Below are 25,066 nucleotides of genomic sequence, written 5' to 3'. Positions count from 1 at the left end.
GTCCGATCGTAGTTATAGAGCGTTTCTGCTGCTGTAGCACCATGCCAAACATGATAGTGTTTCTGTAATCGGGCACTGTTGATGCTGCTGCTGCTGCTGCTGCTTACGGTGATGCTAACACACCTGAGATGGTCCGAGAACACGACACGTCCGGGATGTGGTGGACACAATTTACTGGCGAGACGGTGCTCCGAATCTGCTCACACTGGGTACGCTGCAATGGGAAAGATAAGATGGTTGTGTGCATGGGTTAAAAAAAGTCCAGTCAAAAGGATAACGGATGATGTTCCGAACAAGAGCTTGTTTTTAGGACACATTCAGTAAACGTCTAATGCAATGACTAGCTAACCACCGCCTGATGATTCCTGTAACGACCACTCCGGACATTAAACGGTAATGGTTACAAACACACACACACACACACACACACACACACACACACACACACACACACAACATACGAATCCTAATTTAGTGAGATAAAATTGGTGGAGATATTTCGAGGACCTAACCTAACATTTCAATCATCTTCTCCACACGCCTTGCAGCTGGTCTCTCATCCTGAACTAATATACTGAAGCACATGTATACTGTTAGGATCCGGAGTACTGATGATGTTTTTCAGACGGCAGGACTGAACGATGTCCTAGCCCATTAAAGTGCTTTTAGACGTACCATCTGATAAGTTTGAATAGATGTAAGAAGCACGACCGATTTTATCGATTTCCAGATAATGGCCACTCAGTTTCATCCATTATACTACTGCTGTGCCACCCGCAAAACCCGTTTACCCCATCAAGCGACCGTAAAAGACTCGTCCTTGTACTAGCGAATCGATTCAACATTTGGACGAAACCAACACCCATCCAACGACACACACATTCTCCCGCATGCAGATAAATGGCCTGTCTATATCAATTTGGTTGATGTTGAGCTAAACAATGCTATGAGGGAAAAGGAGTAAAAAATCTCATTCTAATCACAGCAACGCGTACGCCTGGATACGCCTGGGCAGTCCTTGCCAGCTCTTGTACCCCGGACCGGGAGTGACGTACAGTTGTGCAACTCCAACCGACAGACGACAGGCTACATGGAGGTAAAGCTTCACCGCAGGACGAAGAAATGATGGGCACCATCTCCTTCCTGGCAGGTGATACTATTTGCGGTAACTATTGTGAATATCCAGGCGACAACCAGGTGGGCGGTAGCCGTCAACGTCAACCGCAGACGTGCATCACAACTCCGATGGACACGGGCGGGAGATCTCACCAGTGTCACCATATGGTAAGCTTCTAAAGCGGCTAGATCATGCTACTACCGACGCTACCCTAGTGGAACCTCACCAGTCGTTCGATCGGGTCCACCCTACAGACATCGACTATAGGACGAACAAACTTGCTGACGGTGCTTTTGTGCGTGTGTGCGTTTGTAAAAAGCGGGAAGGTTTTTGCTAGCTTTATTCATTTATTTACCCAATATCGAAGGCCACACGCACGCACACAACACATCCCAGTTGTGTAGCGGATTTGGGACTAGGATACGAAATTCGATTACTTTGACATTCCACCATAATAGTACTACAGTGATTGGGGGAGGGGAAGGGGGGGGGGGGTTATTTGTTGTCTGTGTGATTGTGTGGCTGTGCTTGCTGGTAAGCGGCGGATGATGGTATAAAAACAAATGGCGTACGCGGGCAGCAATCAACGATTCTCAGCAATCAATCAATACCAATCCGTTGCAGACACGAGATGCTTTTTCAACCAATCGAATAAGAAGAGAAAGAAAAAGCCGGGGTTACAAAACGAGCACACACACACACAAACATACTAAACGCAACTACGGCAAGATGTTCGTGACAGGTTGGGAACAAAACATTCAAATTGAACCAGGGAGATGAGAAGAGTTTGGGCCGAGGCAGACGGGTGTTCAGCTTGTTGGATCGTGAGCACGAACCAAACATACGTGGAAAGTTTATCGCTCGGATTGGAGAGCAGTGGTCGGCAAAGTCCGTACCAGCCAGCAGAACTTTATCTGGCGAAAAAATGTTTTGCAGCACTCTTGTGCTCTTTGGGGCTTATTTGAAATACTTGTAAGTGACTAAATTGTGAAAACCCTACCAGTAGATTCTCTTTGGTGCTCAATATACGAATGATATGGGCGGAACGGGTAGTGAGGCGACCATGGTGCCGGTCTTCGCAGGGCCGGACCGGAGTTCAAATCCTTATCCGGACCGTTTCCCTATGTTTTCGAGCCATGAAATCATCGCCATTTGGTAGGATTTTTCTTTTCTGCGAGTAATTGAAACCGACCATACTGATACATCTCACTGTTCTGCGATGACTTAGCAACGGAGAAGTTCTAACGAGGTTTTTCAAATTCAAAGACGTTCGACACAATTCGAAGATTGGCTTTGGCAATTAAGACCCAGTGGTGGGTCTTCACACAGGCAGGACAGGGGTTCAAATCCCAGTCGGACCGTTTTCCCATAGGGAGGACTGACTAACCAATTCAATACCCTTCAATGGCCGGCATGACCTAGAGTCGTTAAGTGAAGAGCAAGGAGAGGAAGATCATTTCACATAAAGTAATTCGAAATTGTATAACCACGACTTTGCTATAATTTTATAGCATCATCTTATTTATATTATTCAAACATTTGTTTAAGGTTATGGCCCACAGTTTCAAGCTTATCTTTACTTTCTGGCCCCTTTTTGTGAAAAGTGTGCCTATCCCTGCCATGGAATCTGGATAGAATCAAACAGAGAGCGAGAGAAAGAGCACGAGATTCAGTTTTCCATTCATTCCCGGGGCACCCTTTGTAGTGTGGGTGGATAAGCCAAGATGACAAGGTGTAAGGGTGGGAGGAGGAGTCGGGCTGGGGCGAATTAGCGTGACCGCGAACGGGAAATTGGAACAACCAGAGCGCGCGCACCAGGGCAGATCAACCAACTCACGAGACGCGAAACAACAACAACGGGTAAAAATGGAAAGAAAAAGTCCAAGAAAATAAATCTCCCCTTCCCAAATAAAAAAAAAAAACACACACACACACACACAAGGTTCTTCGCACCGATTTTGACACCGTAAATTTAGCGGAGAAGTGCGCCTCTTGGATGTATTTTTATACTTTTGGCTCAGCCGACCCGATTCCTCCCAACATATGCAGAGAACATTTGGAAGACCAGACGAACAGATGAAGAAAATCAACGCACCGATTCTTTAGTTGGCTTTGATTTTTGTTGTTGTTATGTTGAGTGGAGCAATACACACACGGGCACACAATACTGAACGAACGGCACAAATTAACAAAAAAAAAAAAAAATTATATATACGACACACACAAAGCAGTTCACCTCTTACTTATACAACCGTATTGCTCATGCGTATTTTGCACCCCTTGATGCCAAACAGCTCTCGAGAATCTTCAAAACCCAGGGAACCGACAGTAACAGGGGCGAAGGCGAAGTTCTATGGAGGAAGGACGCAACGGATTACACCTTCTTCGATCGGAGATACCATATTCTCGGTCATGTCCGCTAATATGCGCATGCAAGCGACCCAAAAGAGAGGGAGAGAGAGAGAGAGATAGAGAGAGAGAGATAGATGTAGAGAAACGATATCGAACCGGGATGTTACAGTAAGGGCAGAAAGGCAGGAAGCAAGCACGACACTAGATAGGCAAATCAACATCATCCATCCATCGGTAATATATTGCCGAGAGTTGTTGGATGGTCGGCGATTCACGTCTATCACCCAACCCCAAACTAACCCCATCCGGAAGATTTAATCCCGGTGTCGAGCGGTGTCGATACAACCTGAAGACGGGGTCGCGGAGGACGAAACTAAGACTGTTGGAAGGAGACAAGGGGACGGCGACAACTATCAACATCAACCACGCAACGCGTGTTTGGATTGCCCCAGGCTACCCCGTACACTAAATTTTTCGGACCAAACGGAACCGGGAATTTGGTCGATGATGATGATTTTAAAGATTATAGAAGCGGAGACTCTCGGCGGTTATCGCTTGGTATCCGGTTTATCCGCAGCACGCACTCATTCGCTCACTTTTTTCTGTTTTTGGACGGGGAAGAAGGAGAGAGGGGTGGGAGGGGAAGGAGCATTTTCTATCGATTTTCTGCGACTCTGCTCCTCGATTTGATAAACGCTTCATACACGTACACAAGAATACACACACACACACACTCGCACGCACCTAACACAACCTAACGACACACGACATTGCACCACATATGCCCAGGAAGAAGCATCCCTTTTTTCTTTGTTTGGTTGTCACCCAATCAATTTCAACCCCTGCCAACAACTACTGCCGATATATGCGTGTCAGAAGAACATCACAAAGTACTCGAAACCCTAAAGAGCTAGGAGCTATCGGCAGCGAAGACTCCAACATTGATTTTATATGCATTGTGCGCTGTAGCTAACTTTCGTTTTGCTGGCATCAAAAACTGCTGTCACAGTCACTTGTCCGGAAATGAACGAAAGGGGGTGCTCCTCCATTCAGAGTGCGCGAGAGTAGAGAGGTTTTCGATTCTTCTTCTTCGTGGTCAAGCCGGCCGTCGAAAAGGTTACTCTCGATTTGCCGATACCACGTAACGTACTTGGATAAGTCAAGGTCCGGATGGGATTTGATCGCCGGTCCTGCCCGTTTGAAGACTGGCGCCGTTGTCGCCTGCACCACCGGGCCACCCCAGGATTTTAGATTACTTACAGCAATAAAAGACTTGACAGTGGGACCCTGATCACACACACACACGCACCGAGTAAATGCTGCTACTACTGCACGTCACCGTGTTTCGATTGTAAGTAGACACTTGGGCACGTTCCCTTGGCAAGCGTAGCGCATTCAATGACGTCCATCATGAAAACTTCAGCGAGCGCAAACGGGACGAAGATTAGTAGCAGTATTAGTAGGGCAAGTACGGAACGATTACTAGCCAGACAACGGCGACGCAAATCACACAGGTGTCTTTTTGCGTACAATCCTCTCCGGCGACTAAACGCAATCATCAGCATCCCGCACAAATGCAGTAAGGACGCACGAGAGAACACTGGGAATGGGAGTGAGAGAGATACAAAGAAAGAGAGAGAGAGAGAGCGAGAGAGATCCACAGATTTTAGGGAAGATTTATCATCCATGCTACGAATGGTGAAGGAGAACGATTGGCGATGGAGACCACTTGTCGGACTATGCCGGATCCCAGGGAAGTTTGATCCGCAATCGGCACGAGTGTACCCGTACCGCTACAGCTGCAGAGTGACAGGCTCTAGGATCTCCGGAAGCGTCACTTACGCGGTCGAGCCCGGGACGAAGAGAAGCCGACGAATGTTTGGGGACCGAGGACTGTAGCTAAAATCAACTTGTCTGCCCTGGGTGACATGAGCGCCAACTTCGTTGGAGGTGTGTCCCAAACGTCGACACAAACAAACACATGTACACACACACACACGCACATAGATGCGCAACACTCCTTTTTTCACCCTCGGTAGTGGAAACTCCATCGTTCGTTTATGGCCATATCGCCGATCGATCTAGTAGCTGTCATACATAAGTAACGAATTTGGCATTTCGGACCATGCCAGTTGCAAAGTACAACAGCAACAAAAACGGGGCAAACAAGCAAGGAACTTGGCTCGCAAAAAGGTAAAAGGTTCCTCTGAGGGTGGTGATGGCGGCCATGATTGGCTTACTTCGTAACCGCATGCATCATTAATTATACAATCATCATTTTAGATTAAACCACCGGTGCTTCTCGTTTATTGTGCCTCGATGTACAGGTAAGCCGTGTATGTGTTTGTAGCTCTTCGAAGGCTATCTTGTACCGAGTTTTCCTACCCTGTTCTTCTCGCAGACAACCACCTAACTACATACACACAGACATATACTAAAGTGCATAATGGGCCATCAAAACTCTTACCGAGGACTGGCACAAGTCCTCGGCTGGACTCGGGCGAAGGCTTCCCAGTGTATCGATTTTGTACACCCCCGGGGCAAAAGCGGGTGGTGGTCCTGCCGAACTCCAGGTTCGCCGCTGTTCGAAACCCCCTGGATGCCCTGGACCGTAGCAACCCTGCCAAGCGAACAAGCACAAAACTGCGCGTAAAATCGCACCGCACCGAAGCGAACCGATAAAAAGTAATGGCGGCATGCGAGGATCACGGCTTCGAGAGCTTTCCGTCCACACTCCGGTGCAGAGCACACTGCGCCAGAGTGCACACACACACACACACACTCCAACGTTTCCAGCAGGGCTCGGGGCTTCGCTGGCATATGCATACGTTGTCCGGATAATGTCCCGCAACCGGTTAACCCATTTGGTGGACTAGTGCGGGTGACATAAAGCACCGGACGTGTGTGTACTACTTTTATGCGCTTTTCGCAAACCATTACTATTCCGGTGACACAGCACCACCATCAGGCAGCAGGAAGAGGGTGGAAGCAAGTAGCAGGAAACACTTAGCCCAGGCTGGACGGGGTAACAATGGAAAAATGCTAGCATACACACACGCGCAACGCACATCAGGCAACTACAGGGATGGGTACTTGGAGCGCAACTAACGCTATAATGCTTTCCTGGGGTAACGTATCGCATCAGCCATATCCCAGGTACGTAGGAGTACGATGCTTGAAATGATGCTCAACTTTTTAATCTTGTACCATTGAATGGTATTACATCCGAGTGGGAGACATTTTCCGCTGATCTTTCCGGTTGCTTTCGAGTGTAGTTCGCTTGCTAGTCCGGAGACTCCGGGACTCCGGGACACAGGATATCCCGTATTGTCTTCTTTTTTTTTTTTGGGCACTGTAAACTGTCGTCGTTTTGTGGCTACTACCCAATCACCCTTGGAAGCTTTTAGCAGTTTTATGGGTGGAGATGTTTTCTGAGGAGTAGGACTTTCCGAGGAGGATGAGATTGCAAGCTAAACAGCAGCTTGCAATCCTTCTCCTTTGTTACAGATGAGAAAATGGAGTTCAACAGATGCTGCGGAACTTCCAGATTTCTTTCAAAGTTGGACTTTATGTTTGGTAAACGTCTGCTAGTATAATGGCAGACAAGATAAGCGCCTGGACATTCATGCATGCAGAATAGCTCACAGCCGTAAGTATAGTGCTCAGCAATATTTTTGAAGGTCCATACCCATCTTAGGTGAGATCCAGTAGTGGTAGACATATTTGATAAGCTAAGTATCTGGATTTCACCCACCACAGAGTCCAACACGGTGTGGCTTTGTGGCATCAAGGTACGCACAACTTGGAATTGCTCAACGCGGATAAGCGACCATGCATATCGGGCAGGATAAGGATGAGTGCGTGGAAACGCCATATAAAGGGCCCATATCCTGGCTTTTGCAAGATGTGTGTGTGTGTGTGTCGCTGGTGTATGTTGGTAAATGTATTATAATCGGAGATGTAAATCCCCCGGTTTGTCCGAGCAGTTGGAATTTGTTAAGGTGTTTGCTTTCGAAGGGTTACACGACCATACACTGAAGGTGACAGAGCGAGAGCGAAAGAGAGAGAGAGAGAGAGAAAGATGTGTGCGTTTGTACAGGGCTTAGTATATCGAGCTTCTTGCAGAGCGTTAGTGTGCCAGTCGAGAATTCTCCGGCTGTAGTTGGAAACTAGACCACAGGACACGCAGATATGCACGCAGAGCATATCGAAGAGCCAACGAGCTGGCGAACGGCAGCCAATAGAAAGAGCAGGGAATCACACGCTCGTGAGATAAGAAAACAACGGAGAGTTTAGTGGCAATTTTCACCTAGACGACGGGGACGTGCCTGCTGCACGGTTCCGGTTGCGCATGCCCGTGGAAGATGCGCACTGCCCGTAATACTGCACGTACCGATTGCTATATACGTGGAAGGTAGTGCGGTGAGGTGGGCGGTCGGTTGGGTATGCCATACGTACAAAAATAAAGCACAATTTGGGCAAGAAATTAGGTTTGTAATTAGGGTTGGCTCCGCGATTTCCGCCATTCCCGACCGTTGTCGGGCCACAGCACCATCAAGCAACATTAGAAACTCCCGGGACCGTTGCAGCGTTGCGGTAGCTAGCGGAACCAGAACTAGAGGCGTTCAACACCTGCGGGCGCATCCGTAGGAGTTTTGGTTTGATAGTAGAAATCATGTGTGATGCGCGCGTGCGGTACCCTGGACGAGAGTCACAGCCACGTCACGTCCTGCACACAACGTTCGTCCCCATCGTCAGATGCATGTGGTTCACCTTCTTGTTCACTTTCGTTGCCCTTTTTTTTTTTTTGTCCACCACCAACAATACACACATTCACCTAGATTTACGCGTGTGTACTAGAACTCCTCCATCCGGCCGCTGATGGGTGGGAGGAGGGGAGGGGGAGGGGCGCGTTTCACTGTATAAATAGCCATATTTCCACCAGTGAAGCGAAGAGAGCGGCAGCGTGAAATATATTGGATATTTATAACGCGCAGTGTTACTGTCCACAATACCCCCGGGTCCTGCTGCAAGGACCGATGTCTATGCAAAAACACACTCATACACGCACGCATGTACACCCCCCCTCCCCCGCCTCAAATCGGTCCAGAGGTATTGGGGTGTTTGGGTGTAAGGCACTTAGAAACACATATCATCAGCTATCGAGGTGTACAATCAGGGCACTACACTTTGTGGGCGTGTAGGTGTGTGTGTGTGTAAGTTGGAAAATTGGAAAACCTGCATATGAGCCTCACGCACTACTTCGCCGCACCCCGGGATTCGAGCTACTTACGGTCTCTCTAGCACATCGTACACGGTGCCATGCTTGTTAACTGGGGCAGTGTTCCGTCTTGCGTTCTGGGCAGCGATCAGGTGGCCATTGAGCGGATGACAGGTGCACGCACGCACGCACGGTATCGCGGCAGCATCAGGTTGATGGAGGCGGAGCAGACTGTACCAACTTTAATGGAAGATGCGCCGGGGAATCGCAAGCGGGACGGGCGGAAGTTCAAAACGAGACAAGACAACGCGTCAAACGAGGATATACCACGGCTAGGAGGTATAGATACACCCCGGGAGATGTGTGTGTGTGTGTGTCTGTGTGGTGGTACTATTTTTACTGAGCGTATGAATTGTCCCGTATAATGTCACCCGTAATCACTGTGCTGCGTTCTGTGCAAGCGAAACTGCAATGACTTGAAGACGTGTTCTGAACACGGCGGTGTCCCCGTTGTTCTCGGTGGCCCTCTAGTGGCCACACACACACATACACACGCGCGCAAAGGGGAATCCGCGCGTTTTGCTCCCTCTCTCTCTCTCTCTCTCTCTCTCTCTCTCTCGTGTTTCACTCTCGCGCTCTCGCGTGCAAAACTACGCTACGAGAAGATATCTAGACACGCGTTCGCCGCGATACCGTGTGGGAACCTCTCTGGGAACCTCCAATAGAGTCCCTTCAGTCCAAGACTACGCTGGTTCCATTGTATTTTCGCGACACTAATATCGACGGGACTTTTCCAACCCATGCATGCGTGTGTGTGCGCGCGCCTCTGTGAGACCGATATGCGGATGCTATACCTTTTTCCAGCGTCTCTCCCCTATTACTACCGAATCACTAACACCCCCTCCCCCCCTGCTGCACTCGCTTTGATTGTTGATGAACTTTTCCTTGCGCGACGCACACCCCAACTCTCAAGATGTAACCACACACACACACACACAGAGAGAGACACCCCCCCCCCCTCTCCCTGTTGACAAAGAAGGGGCGTAGTTTGCCTAGAAGCCACCCAAACCACCCCCCCCCCCTTCTCCCCCGGCGACGAATGGGGGCAAGACAAAAGCTGTGGCTCCCCCTCGGCACGACCGATTCGGAAGGATGTGGTGGGAAACTTTCTCACCACGAAGGACAGCGAAGACCACAACCACCGAAGATATCTAAGGGGACCTAGATGGCAGGCTATACCACTATCGATCATCGTCGCCCATTCGGTGGGAATGGTGCTTTTGTGTGCGTGTGTCGTTTATCAATGCACATTTTTCTTCACAATTTTTTATTTTTAACTGGAGATAATTAACTAGAGCAAGTACCTACTAGTGCTCCGCAGGTCCACTGTCTATGCATCACATGTACTACTGCGGACATCAAATGGTTCTGTGTCAGGGACATTACTTCCAAATGCCAGGCCCCCGCGCACACCCGTACTGTACAGCGATGTCCGCAAAGGATGAAACGCACAGCACGCAACTCTGCTTTCTACTGGCCCTTACGCACTCACTGCTACTCACACACACACACACATGTATGTGCGTAGTGTGTCCGCGAATGAGTGTGAGTGTGCCTTTTTCTTCTACCCGTTTGAAAGCAGAGCGCCTGGAACGGAAGTACCTTAGGGGCGATTCCGGGCTGCCCCAGCAGCAACAACAACAACAACAACTGATTGCTGTAGGACTCAAGACTTCATGCAGCTTAAAGCACAACAAAGAAACAAAAAAAGAACGAATACCAACAAACAAACAAAATCCTCAAAACGCACCTCGCCTGGTGTATGTTTGTAGTAGCAAGTAGCGTTGGGCAACCACCGCACCCCTGCTGCAGCAAAAACCTCACAGTAACAGACCTAGCTAGAGGGTGTAACTGCCGACTGGTGCACTGGTGGAGGCGCACGGTTTGGGTCCTGCGTTCACTTTCTTTTTTTTTTTTTAATTCCGGGGACGCAAACACACAAGTTTGATGTTGTCGAAAACTGATAATGATGGTGATGGGTGATGATGGTACTGCCTGGCTTGCTGCTGGTTTGACCCAGCTACCTACACGCTTGGGGTTTTCGGAACCGCGTACGGATCGTGCGGTTGGTTCCTTTTTTTCACGGGCGCACACAAGGAGTTATCACCGACCGGAGTATATCTGATAGAGGAAGTCGAGCTGACGAACGGCCCTAGCCGCGGATATGCTGTCACTCGGCTGCTTCACCGATGTCTGCTGGCTCGCTCTTACATCCAGCCGAGGGCTACTTTTCATCAACCCTCTCTCTCTCTCTCTCGCTCTCGCTCCGTTCGCTAGACACTCGCTCTCCTGGGGCAACTCTCCGACGCTCCGAGGGGAGCGAAATTTTCCAACCCCAAAAAGAGAGAGAGTCTGTTGCGCGCGGTTAGCTTTTCACATGCAAACCGCGCGGCACACTCCCTCGCCGTTCGTAGAAAATCTTCCCTGCGTGACAGCTTCGTCCCAGAGAGAGAGAGAGAGAGAGAGAGAGAGAGAGAAGAGCGAGTTCCACAGAGCTCGAGAGCCAGCTAAGTGGAAAATGTGAGATAAATCGAACAGATAGTAAACCCTGGTGGGATATTCGCTGTCGCTGTGTGTACGCGATAATGGGCCACTTCCCACCCATTCCCATGCTCCCCCCCCCCCCCCCACCCCCCTTTTCCAATCGTGCTGCAGATCTGTGGGAAATGAATCTGCTTTGGGAGACCATTTTCCGCACCATAATCCGCTCTCTGCGGATGGGAAAATCTAATGAATCTGAGGGAGAGAGAGAGAGAGAGTGCGAATCAGTGTGCGAGAGGCTATGGTGGTAGGGATGGAGGGTTGGGTGGGATGCTTGCACACGGCATTGATTTCGAGCATGATTTTTCCGATCAAAATTATCATTTCTTCTTCTCCAGACCTCGACCTGACCTTCGGACCGAACGGTGGTAGAATGCGTCAAGCCGCCAACATTCATCCCCTTCCCCTGCACGTCCTCCAGACCCTGCTTGATGGTGGCGGCTTGATTTGTGACGGGGAGGTAAGATAGAGGACGCGATAGATGGTTTGTGTTGTTGCCCAACGTCCTCATGGGGTCATGCTGATGCTTCGATCAGAACGCTTTCTCGGGTCTCACTAATCCTACCGCAAGCACAGACAAAGCGCAAGTCCAAATAATGCGTGCCGCACCATTCACCTGCTCACGCTTCTCCGCAACCGTGCAAGGGCTTTGTGTGTGTGTGTATGTGTGGTGCGCGGTGACCATCAACTTCTACAGACGCCTTTTGCATTTGATGAAGCCACAGGACCACATTCTTCCGATAGTGGACAAACTAAGGAAAAGCTTTTCTGATGCATTCGTTTACATTTTTCTTATCGCTCACTACATGGGGCGATTGACAGCATGTGCACTTGACGCATTGCCCTTTCATTTCTTTTTGCAAAAATTCTACCCAAAAAAAAAAAGACTTACATCAACTTCAACTTCTCGCAAGTTCGGAGAATCTCTGGAACTGCCGAAAAGGGGAATACCGCAAAATTTGACCACAAATTTGCATTTTCCTCACCGATTTTGGAGACTTCAGGCGGCACACGGATACACGCACTCGAAACATTTAACAACAGTTGGGTAGAAAAGGGTACGAAGGGCGGGTAGGGGAGGGGGGGGGGGATCGGGTATTGAGAGGGGTTGAACGTTTCTAAAAAGGAAGAGTCGACAAGAGTGCATTTCCGATGGGTTTTTGGTGGGTGTGCGCGTGCGTCAAAAGCACAACCTTTTGCCGACCAGCCTTTGCTTTCAGAATTAACTCCCAGTCAGGGGAGCAAAACCGCCCACCGCGGCTCGTCAACTCCGGACGGAACGCTCCACTTACAAAAAGAAAAAAGAGCGAAAGAATGACAAAAGGTTACACCAACAGTTACACCAATTACCAAGCATGCCACACACACACACATACATACATTCTTCTACTCTCTAGCTCTCTCGAAGTGCGAGCCTGGTACAGTACAGTAGTTTTAGCAAAACTTGGTATAATGCAGCTTAATCCATTTACCTCCACAGAAAGGGAGCAAAATGTTGTTGAACCTTAGTTTGTTGCTAACAAAACAAAAAGAGAGACTTCAACGCAACAGCTGCACCTAATCGACCGTCTGAACGGTTTTCACACCCTCTCTAATTATGTGACATTCGGTGAAGGAACCCAGGGAGTTACTTCAGAAGCCACAAATGTCGTATGGATTCGCGCCAGATGACGTTGCTACTAATGTAGCGTAGACGAGATCGCCAAGGCTTTAGTGTGGCAGCTCTAGGTTGGATCAAAACGTAAATAGTACACTACTTTGGTTTTTTGGTTTTTGTTTAACCATTTGCTACCCTTTTTGTTCACTGGTACAGCACACGTATGGGACCCGCATATAAGGCTTTTCTAAGACTTCTTGATTGGGCATTAACCGCTTTAAGTGCGACCGTGCTGAAGATGTAACGTTCGAGTCAGTGCTCGTTGCGCTTAAAATCCTATTACCCTGGCTTTACAGTGATCCAATTTTATCCCATCCTTGGTGAAAGTGTAGCAGTCGCAACTCGTCAAAGGTCCTTTGGTTTTACAACCTCGAGAGACCTTATAGGCCTGCCAATTGCTGACTTTGTTTGACTTCGTTTTACACGTAGCTGGATAGTCAATTCTGCGTACGGGGGGAAGTGGTCCAGGGCGCAGAATAAGATGTCCGGTCCTATCCGTGCGAAGCTTTAAAATGCTACAAAGCTGTGCAAGGCTGTTGAACGAATTAATTTCGCAATGATTGTTGCACCAATGTGATTGCCCTCCTATACTTTGTCGGATTTCGTCTCACAGCACCAGTGCACGGGGTGTCGTAAATCAATTACACCTTACCTGCCACGGTTGAACAAATGACCTAGCAGGCAAGGTTGTGTAGTACGTAAGGCACTAGTCTCGTTTCCGGAAGTAAGAGTGTGCCCATTTATTATGGTAGCATTATCCGAAACTTGACCCGTAAGTAGCTAGTATTGCTGTGTGAGTACTTCTTCTTCTTGGCTTAACGACCTACTAGGTCACACCGGGGGTCGAATGGATTACTAGACTTGCTGGTACCACGGAGTTGGATAGTCAACAGATGGGATTTGAACCCCGGTCCTGCAGTTATCGCCACACCACCGGGCCAACCCATCATATTAACCTAGAGAGCTCAGCAAAAATTGACAACATACGCACATGAACTGTGTACTTACCACAAATATCCATTTGCTTATCCGACGACCTTCCCCGAAGGTGCCGATCATCGGCAGACATCTGTTTTTGTGGTAATCACACGCACGCACCCACACAAACAGCCACCCGCAAGGGTACACAAAAAGCAAGATAACACTACACAAAAAAACTTAACAATCGCTTATCGCACTACACACACTGGGGGTCTTTGACTAGAGATAGGAAATCCGCGTAGATATCCACCGGAGCAGAATGTAAACAACCTGCCTGGCAGGAGGCTTCGTATCGTGCTGGGAGGTAAGCGGCACCGTTGCTGCTGCTACACCGTACACTGCTGCACCCGTAATCGGCTATTGCTGGGAACGAGGAGGAAAGAACAGTGGAGTTAAAGTTCCTGCTAGTTCACAACCACTACTACTGGGCGCAGAGAACCAACTTTCGCGCATTTGAGCGGAGTTTTGGGATACTTTTCGGTGCGGATACAATATTGCATTGGAATGATTCATTTGTGGATCTTTATTTTATTGTTTGTTTATTTTGTTTGATTTGGTATTACTTTTCCTTTCATTTGCGCATATGACATTTGGACATTTGTGCAGTAAAATTGCATCGGATTGCATTTATGTTTATGCCAAGTATACCTGTACAATTTTGTGATTTTTTACAAATGAAAAACTTTGCTACCGTTATAATTATATTCAACTGAATTTCCACAAAGAAACCCCGGTGAAAAAACTACCCATATTCAACCAAGCTTCAAAGCCGTTTAATAATTGTTTCTCTTAAACCATTACGCTCATAAATACTTGTTTAATGCTTTTGTTTTATTTTTGTTTTTATTTTTAGGCACAATCTGCCATGAAATGTAAATTTATCACTTAAAAATAAAATAAATAAATGCAAAATAAAATAATTTATCTGACAGCATCAACAGCGCTCTGTCTGACAGGCAAACTGTCACTTTGACAACGGCTTGCTTTCAACGGAATCGAAGCAGTCCTTCGCTATAACGTCTTCAGCATTCACTTTCCCTAGAAGAGAATTTTGGACGTGTTAGCGGTACGTGAATCTTTTGTCGCCATTTTTCTGCTAATTACTAGCAAACGGATAGTTTGTTTGCCTGTCTTCCGACAAGAAAGTGGCACGCTCTGCCTGAATATCGGCGCCGTCGTAGTGGTGCAGCAGAAACAGACAGTAGAAACACCACAGTACACAGCGGAACATCGGTGTGTGCCGGCAGATTGGTTAGTCTTCCTTCCTTACAACCCCCCTACAAATACCGAAAGAATGGGATTCCGCGTTTTATTTTCCGTGCGAAAAGTTTTCTGTAAAAGTCGTGAAGCTGGTCTGCTTTCAAGATACGGGATACGCGGTACTTTAGTTGTGTGTGTGCGGTGTGCGCTTTCCCGGGCGTTACCATTTCCGTTGTGCTGTTTGCCGGAAGGGGCTACAGACGCGCTCCAGTAGAAAGAAAAACGGCCACAATCAATTGACCCGCCCGAACGCCATAAACCAATAACCTTACTGCATTACACTGGGGATACTGCCATTGGCATCATTTTCAACTAAGCAGTAATGCCGTCGATCAATGGGCGTACATAGCAGGCTTTGACTAAAGTATTATCAAAGCCAGAGAGAACTTCCCCGTGCAGTAGACGGGCACAAACCAGACAAGTATCCACCACTGTAAAGAGAGTAATAAAGTTCCTTTTTTTTAGCTGTACGGCAAAAGCGGAGCAAAATGTCGCACCGGGGTAACATCTCGGGCGAACCGACCGAAAACGAGGAAGAGGAGGAGGTAACTGAACTGGGACGCGAAAATTCCAATAAACCGTTGAAGGACGAGGTCCCTGATCAGGGCCCTGCTGTTAATGAATCAGCCAACAGCAACAACGAGTCGGGACAGGTAAGAGCATACTATTTTACCGGGAAGAAGGATTACAAGCTTAAATTTGTGTAAATTTGCGAAGGGCAACTGTACCAGTTTTTAGCTAGTCTGCAAAACAAGCATGTTTTAGAAAAAAAAAACTCGTAAAACAAATATTATTTCGACTACTTAGTAAGATGTAGTCCAATGTTTTTTCGTCAAGTACGAATTTTTGACCCATTTAAATGGATATTTATCGAAATATTCGCGACTAGTTCAATCATTGATTGAGCTGGTATAGCAAAGGCTCCTAAAACTTTTCACTCTCGTTTGTGATGGTGCTCTTTCGCATCCTTCTACCCATATTCCACACTACCTATGTTGATTCGATCTTGACGGATTAAATGATATCCGTGAAAGGTAACATTTTTACCAGGGGAAAGTCAAGTTTCAGAGATGGTAAGCAGATCGATTTTGTGTTGGCCGACCAAAGATTTAAAAATATTATTTTTTAACAAGAAAACTTCTACAATTCCATTGAAGTATGGTAGCCATCGTAAATTTAGTTGTCCAATCAAAAAGTTGGAAGAGAGTATAGGGGTGGCGCAGGTTCGACATCCATCCATTCCGTACTTTAGGAGGTCCTCGGCGGGAATGTCGAGATCCTCTACCACACCAGAAATACACCCGGTAGTCCTCCGTATAGGCAGGTTCGGCCGCAACGGCATTCGCTTGCTCTCGGTTCTTTACGCCGACCTGGATTCTATTAGTGCGGACACGAAATACGTCACTGCCGACAGCTAATATGTTGTGTAGTGACTTTGCTATTGCTAGTCAAGCTCTTTTTTACCGGGCATCATAAACACCCGGTATTCTTCTCCCGAGATAGAAATTCGGATAACAATGATGCCTCTGCCCGCCATCCGAGGACATCGGGACAACAACGGGACGCATAGAATTGTTTGTTACCAGCTTCGTCTGCTTCTACTGCCGACATTCTTTTGCGTTGTGTTACTCGGAGGAAATCAATTCGATTTCCGCCGTGGCGATAGCGTCCAAAGAAATGGAAGTGGTTTTTCAAAGTAATTTTTTATTGTTGTTTAATAAACAAACAAAAATAATAAAAAATATTTAATAAATAATTAAGGAAGGGCGGAAAACCCAAGGAACTTTTCAAAGTCCAAAAAAGAGTGAGACAAAATGATACGGACTACTAATGACAAGGACGACGCACTACTAGGTACGACACAACACACATAGCTGGACTACTACTTACACGGTGCAACGATAACACTTCGATATACACTACTCTACTACTTCTAAAACACAGCTCAAAAGAATGTTTTTGACAAAACCTTGTTTTGAGCAGTAGTTTAGAAGACTATTTCGAGGGGTTTTTTTTTTTTTTTGTTTGCTTGCTGAGTCGCTTTGAGTCGCTGACCTTTCGGCCTTGGTGTTCGCTATCAAATTCTAAATAGTTACATCTTTAATATTGTTTTTCTTTTGGAATTGTTTTTGCCGAAAGTCTGCTGATAGCTGGCAACAGTTACCCAAGTTAAAAATTTATCAAAACACTCATGCCCATTTTATACGGCGTATTTTTAGTCGCTTGTTGGCAAACTACGGAACAACGTCTCGACCGCACTGGCAAAGATGATACAAACCGCGAGGAAAACATTTGTTTCATCGGCTCGACTGCACGATTGCGGGAATGATCGTGCGGAAATACAGCCAGCGAAGCGACCCCGCCTGCAGCAGACAGATGATGAGGGTGATCAGGAGTTTACGCGCGGTAGTCAATCTATCATTGTTTGTCACCACCCGCTACCGGACAATCGCGTCGATCGAGAAACCCAAACGATTCAATCCGATACGGCACTCTTGTCAAGCAACTACAGTCATGCAAATCGTGCGCGTTATCCGGTGCCTTTCCAGGGCTATGGAGAATCGAACGTATTTAGGACGCCAGTATCAAACCGCAAACAGCCGGCTGAACGTGCCAGAAAGCGCCAACGGGAAGAGGATGATGAGAATGTAGAGGAAGCAGTGGAGGAAAAAGAGGAGGAAAGAGAGGATCCGCATAACGCTAGGCAGAGGTTGGGTGCGTTGAAATTTGGTGTCGAACGCAGCAAATTGCCATACGATCAAAGGCAGCGTCTGACTGACTTTCTCGGCAACCGATGCTACCAACAAAACCAACAACAACTACACCGCGGGTTGTTTGGAAATTATTTCTTTTACTCGCATCACAAACCGACCAAGAATCTGGACAGTGCCTCCTCCAGCGAAACTAACTCTTCTTTCCCTCGCCCATCCTTCAGTCGGTCAGCAGCTAGTGGTCAACGGATAACGCCCGAGTACGGCGGTTCCATGTTTTACAAAGGGTGTACGCGCTATGGTGGTGCATCGGCTGTCAACAGGCTCTATACGTACTCTACACAAACACGAAGCCAGAACAATGACGTTCTGATACGCAAACCGGACTCATTGTCGCACTCCAGCAACAGAAAGAACGATAGCAGTAAAAGCAATGCACATGTAGCATCGGACCATGTTAACCCTGTTGAGATGACTAATACCGCGCAGCGTATAATGAAAATATTGCAAGATTTTGACCAGTGTAAAAAAAGCACCAAAAAGGTAAAGGAACAGATCGACCCTGCAAGTTGTGCTTGGGAGTTTGCCGGTAATTCACGCATTCCAAGAATGTTTCAGATATTGCACGAGCAAAATTTGGATTCCGTTAGGAAAGCTCGTTCGGACAATTATCCACCAACCTTGCCATTAATGAATGTCCGACCGTTGTACGCGCACCAACCGATCGACCGACGGGAGGAATCTGCATCCTCCGATAGAAGTCTGGCGACCGAGGCAACCAACAAAGACACGAATGTTGGGAACCCGGTACTGGAGGAGGAAGAAAAGGAAGTACGCGATAAAGAGACAACCAACAAAGACACGAATGTTGGTAGCCCGGTACTGGAGGAGGAAGAAAAGGATGTACGCGATAAAGAGGCAACCAACAAAGACACGAATGTTGGGAACCCGGTACTGGAGGAGGAAGAAAAGGAAGTACGCGATAAAGAGACAACCAACAAAGACACGAATGTTGGTAGCCCGGTACTGGAGGAGGAAGAAAAGGAAGTACGCGATAAAGAGACAACCAACAAAGACACGAATGTTGGTAGCCCGGTACTGGAGGAAGAAGAAAAGGATGTACGCGATAAAGAGGCAACCAACAAAGACACGAATGTTGGGAACCCGGTACTGGAGGAGGAAGAAAAGGATGTACGCGATAAAGAGGTACGCGCTTTAGAACTATCGGTACTAACCGATGAAGATACAGACGATCAGCAGCAGCAAGATCCTCCTATGCAGAAGATCGTTACAAGCTCTCCTATACGTACCAACGTACATATTGAGGAGGTTCCATTGTTCACGTTTTCAGAACCGATTTTATTGGACCCTTTAAATGAGCAGGGTACGGACAGTATCGATACCGTACCGTTACAACTTTCGATAAAATTCGACGAACCGGAACTGCTGCAACCGGAGGAACCTCGGACGAATATTCGTTCGTTCCAGGAATTGATGGCCGAATCGGCTAGCAAGTGGATTTGCGATGTATGCATGGTTCGCAATGAACCGCACCAGCTGGCTTGCGTGGCGTGCGAAAGTGCAAACCCGTCGAAGAAGCAGCAGCAACCACCGCCGCTACCAATAAGCACTTCGTCTTCCAGCAGCTTTGCCGCCATTGTGAGCGCTCAATCATCACGGTGGGAATGTGACGCGTGCTGCATAAGGAATAAACCGTCGGCGGTGGTTTGTGTATGCTGCGGGATGGCTAAATCTAATGGAGGAACGGGAGGAGCACCGGTGACGGCGACGACACCATCGAAGAATCCTACAACCGTTTCCCCATTCAGCAGTATGCCTGGCACATTGGCACATCGGAAAAAGATGTCCGGCCTGCGCAAGACATCAAACGCGAAACGGCAAGGTTCCAGCGGGCAACAGCATGCACGTGGCTCCGTGCGTAATACGACGACCACGCAAATAGGACAACGTAGGACAACGAATCCATTCCATACAGCAGCTAGCACCCGAAGTGAAGGTACAGAGCTAACGGCAACACCTAGCACACCGTTGCCTTTCGCCAGGTTTAAGCAATCCAACCCCAACAACAAAGTAAGCGATTAGCAGAAAAGCAAGACAGTAGAGAAGAAAAAGCAGAGGACAGCGGAGAAGAACCGTGATGCGAGTGTAGCTAATATTTTCTTTTTTATTCTTCAAAAACATTTCATCCGTACCCCCCCACCCTTCTACATCTGCGCAACTGACCACATCAGAATGTTGGCCTCAGTGTGTTATCCTGGGAAAAGAATGACCCCACAACGACCGACAGCAGCAATCCGTTCAGCGGTCTTTTCGCACAATCAGCTGCTCCGGGAGGCTTACGCTCCGATAACGCTTCTACCAGTACAGCGGTATGTACTGTTATGGCAAACAAAAATGTTTAATCCACACTAACGAGAGCACCTGTAAGAGTAATGTGGACATTTGAGCATAATGATAGCACACACCTGTATAATAATGCGCCAACCGTACGTAACCCACTTCTCTCTCGCCAGGTTTCTTTTCGTGAAGTTATGGTTTTGTTGTCCCATCGCGTATATCCTCCCATGCTTTCCATCCGGTCCCTAAAATTGCTGTGGGTTGGTGTTTTTTTTTTCTTGTGCCTTTCATAATCAAAACTTCGTTTTATGAGCAAACGCATATTATTTAGGCTCCCATACACGTTACGATTCTTTGCTGAAGAATCTTACCAGTAACATTACAAACAGCTCCTATGAAATAGGTTTGCAAACCTTCTTTGTATTTACACGGTACGAAACGTTTTCGCTAGTTTGATTACCATGGCTGTAAATTTTCCAGGCTACTGAAGATCATAATTCGTTACTTTCGGCTTACATAAAAAGGGAGAAGCGAAGCGTTTCTACCAATCGAACATTGCGGCAGTTGTCAGTTCAAGCTGGATTTGTCTCGTGTACACGAACCTATTGGTTGGTTAGGAACTATTTATAATTTTTTTTTTTATTTTCTGAAGAACGGCCAGGCCTCATAACTTTACTATTTCACACTAACGCACCACTTAACGTTTACGTTATCTATAAAAAAAAGATCACTTCTTTTTCCTACATATGTTTGTTATACCGCTAATAAACGAATGCATTTGCCACTCAATGTTAATTATCAAATCGCATTTCAGTTGTGTAGAACTGGACTGGATGATTTTTTCACGCACAAATAAACATTTCACAGTTCTTTATAACCTATAAAATTTGTGGGTGCCGTTCAATGCAAATCACGAAATCAGACACTTCTCAGTCAACCAGAATGAAAGTTTGAAAAGAGTGAAAATCGTCCAGTTAAGTTTGCAAGCACTTTAATGTTAGCATACCTCTTAATGTAATCGTCATTCATAAATAAACAACCCCTTTTCCCCATGTACGTTTCTTATTTTGCTAAACTCATAACACAACAGGTGCTTGTATTACAATATTACAAATTTTTGTCCTTGGTCAGTAATTTTTGTCTAGAAGGCATGCATTTTTAACTGCGCTCATCAATTTAAACTCAAACTAAACATGTTTAGCATTATATAGTTCTGCATATTCCACATAATTTTTAAACGAAATTTCATTCATTCAGCACTACATCTTACAATGTTTTAATACTTTTTATTAGTCGTCAATTATTTCTTTATTTCGTCAGCTTGGTATATAATTAAACAAATTTTTTATGTAGTTTACGCAATCTGTGCGTAAAATTAAACATTGTGCGTATGGATGGTTGAATGAAAACAAAAAGATATTAATTTTTTCACCTTTGTTAGTTATCAAAATAGTTAATTATGTATTTAATAACAATTGTGGTGCCGCATTTTTCTTCAATCATTCCAAAAATCTATTGTACTATCTAATTGTCCTGTTTTTCCTACAGAATCAAAATTAAATGAAACCTTCGAGTCCAACATTGATGCCAAACGGACAAATATTGATGAGTGCTGTCAAAAATGCCTGACTTAGAGGCAACATTTGGCAGCTATCACTGTAACGCACGGATCAATCGTCAACACACTTTTCATAGTAAATAATGTGTTAGTACACAGTCAGCTCCACCATAACGAGCATCGATAATTTTAGCAAGTTCTGTATATACCCATTTGTTTATCTCTTAAGTATTGTTGTTGTAATATTTGCACTTGGTGCATGATAACACTAGCATCGCTCTTTAAATAATGAACTTTAATGGATTTTGTAATCCCTCTCTCTCTTTTTTTTAACTTAAAAAATCGCACAGCTTCAGTCCTACATACCAGCATTCCAATATAGCGGAGTTCCGCAACAAACACCAACAAGCGTGTAAGTAGTGAGACGCCCCCCTACCGTCACGTGCGAAAAAGGAAAACAATGGACGACCCTTTTTGCTCCGTTCTCGCGTGCAACAGTGTATATTCCGACGGTACAGGTACAGGTAACAGGTATCTACCGTAAACCGCGGTTCGCCTATTAACAGCAGCAGATAGGATTTATTTACAGTATTACCGCTTACCACCGTATTGTCAGACAGCGTTTATCATTTTTATGGATTTAATTTGTCGCTACTTAAACGTAGTTTTCAACTATTATATTAGTCATGCCCTTACCTGCGTTCGGCAAAAAGTTTCTTTCCAATAGTCTATTGGAGACTCAACTCCTAGACTATACAAAATAGACTATACTAAGTTCAAGTGTTGTTTTAGTTTTGTATGCCGTCATGTTTAACGTACGTTAGATTTTTCCTGTTTTTTTTTATACAGCCACTTAAAAACAATGCTAGATTCTCTTTTGTTTGAAGTTTTCACCGGAACTGGATGCTTCCTTGTTCATTTCTTCTCTATATCTCCTTCGACTGCTGCTGGATTTGTTGGATTTTATCCTCCGTAAAGTAAGACATTCGCTATCCGCATTTCCAACCTTTCCGTTTATTTGACAGTTTCCTCAATGGGTCTCCATGTCCAATATATAGATAAAAAGTTTTAGTTACTATTTAAAATAAGTTCTCTCACTAATTGAAATGACACTATAGAACGTGGACACAAATCAGTTAATAGGCAAGCGCTCGACAGGTCCCTAGCTGCTACCTGATTTTCTATCGGAAATACACTGTTGCTATGAAACACTACGCGACTCTCGTACCCTTGCACACCAACGTGAATAGCTTGTTTCTAGTGTAAAACGGTAAATCGGAGGGTGATACGTTAGAATTCGATACGGTCTTATAGATTATTATCTCTTTTTTTTTGTATTTCTATTTGTATTTTATACTTTATTTGGACTGAACACCATCGAAGTTTTTTTCAAAAATATCATGTCATCGGTTTTTCGGTTTACTGTTATTGATAATTTTTTTTATTATTTCCTATTTATACGGGGTTTGGGTCTTCCCGATACTAGGGCGTTCGAAGGAAGTTTTTTTTTTTCAAACATTTGGTTCGAATGAGCGAAAAGGAAGCTATAATCTTCCGCTGTTCAAGAAAGGGTATTCAGGGAGCAATCATCACGTTTAGATGCTCGATCACTCGATCGCTATCGCTACGATCGTAAATTTTTAGTTCGCCAAATTCCCCTACCACATCCGGAAGCAACACCCTTCGTGTACCTATGCTTAGCCTTGCCATCTAACTTGTTTGTCTAATCACGATTTCCCAGGCAATTGCCGGTAAGTCAAACGAAACTGGTCGCGCGGAGGATGAAACACCGAGGGATTCGGAGACTCCAGTCGTAGGTTTGAAACGAGCGGTGGGATCGTTTACTTTGCACAGGACGAAATCGGACGAACCGTGGTACATGCCGGTGGAAGAACCTGATGACGAGGAGCAGAATAATGTGGAAGAAAGTCTTTTTATTTATGGCGGGGAAAGTAGCGACGAAGAGAACCGGCCGCCAGATGCAGGGCGATCCGGACGATAGATTGGTTAACACAAAAACTTCGTACCGTGATATGAGCATGGGGAAATGGTAGGAAGGATGCTGTGTTGACTTGAAGATTATATACGAGTTGAGGATATCAGGGATTAGAGGAAGATACAGAGATGGAATATATTCCATCTCTTTAGAGAGACAAGGATAGAGGGAGAAGAAGGGAAGGAAAAAAGGAGAAAAGGATTAAATTGAATATGTGTTATTATATTGTTTTAGGTTTTATTTTTATTTTACTCCAATAGGACGGCTCATAGTCGTATGGTCATGTTATTACTATTATTAGTATTTATTTTTTTATTATTAATCTAGAGTGCTGTACAATAGCTAAACACAAGACACGAAAGACAAGCAAGATTCTTATGAACTTCGTCGAGCCACACATCAAGGTCCTTGACTAGGGCGATCCTAGGGAGGGGCAAACCCTCGGTCAAACGAGCCCATTGGAGACGCATCCCACCTGCAAACGCATCAGCGTAGCTTTGGAGCGGATGGAAGTCAAGTGACGAATACACAGGAAGATAGAACTTGACATCGTCGACGTACAACAGACATCTGAGGCAGTCCCAGCTGAAAAGTGAAAAAATAAAGGACTCAGGACGCGATGCGTTACTGCATCTCAGGGCGTTACAATCGCTAGGAAAGGTGAAACTAAAACAAATTTTGCGTGAATTGTCAAAGCGCTAAGCGTATCGACGCTCAAAGCGTTCGACATACGCGATGTTATACAAATGTTAAATAGATCTTTATGAACTTGATTAAGTTCGTTTAATTACCTACAGAAATAGTTCAGCCAGAGCTGCGAAGATAAACTGAAAAATGATTCTTAATCGTTGGCATTATCATTTACTGTAGATTACACGTTATCACGTCACTCTATGGAGAAAGGTTTCTAAACCCAGCAGCTATATAATCACGTGTTTGAATTCAAAGCGTAGTTCGAGATAACATATCTGCTGCGCGAATGGACTACAGTAATCAGTAATGGACGATTGGATTAGCTTCATACACCTACACCACACACGCACACACACCCACGTACAGGGATGGCGATATAATGGCAGCTCTTATTGGGGTAGGTTATTATCTTCTTCTGGGCTCTTGGCTTAACGACCATCTAATGGCTTACGAGACTTGCTGATAACCCGTTGTTGGCTAGGAATCTTCATTATGCAACAAGGGTTGTAAGCAAATCTTCTTCTTCTTCTTGGCCTGCTCAGGATTGTGGCGTCGACATGG

General features: G+C 46.0%; 2 protein-coding genes across 2 annotated transcripts in view; one reads left to right on the top strand and one right to left on the bottom strand.

Annotated features, from left to right (window-relative positions):
* Positions 1-7,901: 7,901 nt before the first annotated feature.
* Positions 7,902-25,066, bottom strand: part of LOC126561809 (neurobeachin) — a 289,107-nt gene continuing 271,942 nt past the window's right edge. Inside the window, exon 25 of the mRNA XM_050218139.1 lies at positions 7,902-7,914. The gene's annotated coding sequence lies outside the window, so the exon portion shown is untranslated. The remainder of the gene's footprint in view (positions 7,915-25,066) is intronic.
* LOC126563406 (uncharacterized) lies at positions 15,678-23,818 on the top strand. The gene is made up of 4 exons (XM_050220050.1): positions 15,678-15,842; positions 17,409-19,869; positions 23,558-23,567; positions 23,671-23,818. The coding sequence occupies exons 1-4, from the start codon at positions 15,678-15,680 to the stop codon at positions 23,816-23,818; spliced, it is 2,784 nt and encodes a 927-aa protein (XP_050076007.1).

The sequence above is a fragment of the Anopheles maculipalpis genome, chromosome X (genome assembly GCF_943734695.1).
Source record: "Anopheles maculipalpis chromosome X, idAnoMacuDA_375_x, whole genome shotgun sequence".
Lineage (NCBI taxonomy): Eukaryota > Metazoa > Arthropoda > Insecta > Diptera > Culicidae > Anopheles > Anopheles maculipalpis.
This window is presented reverse-complemented; position numbering and strand designations above follow the sequence as displayed.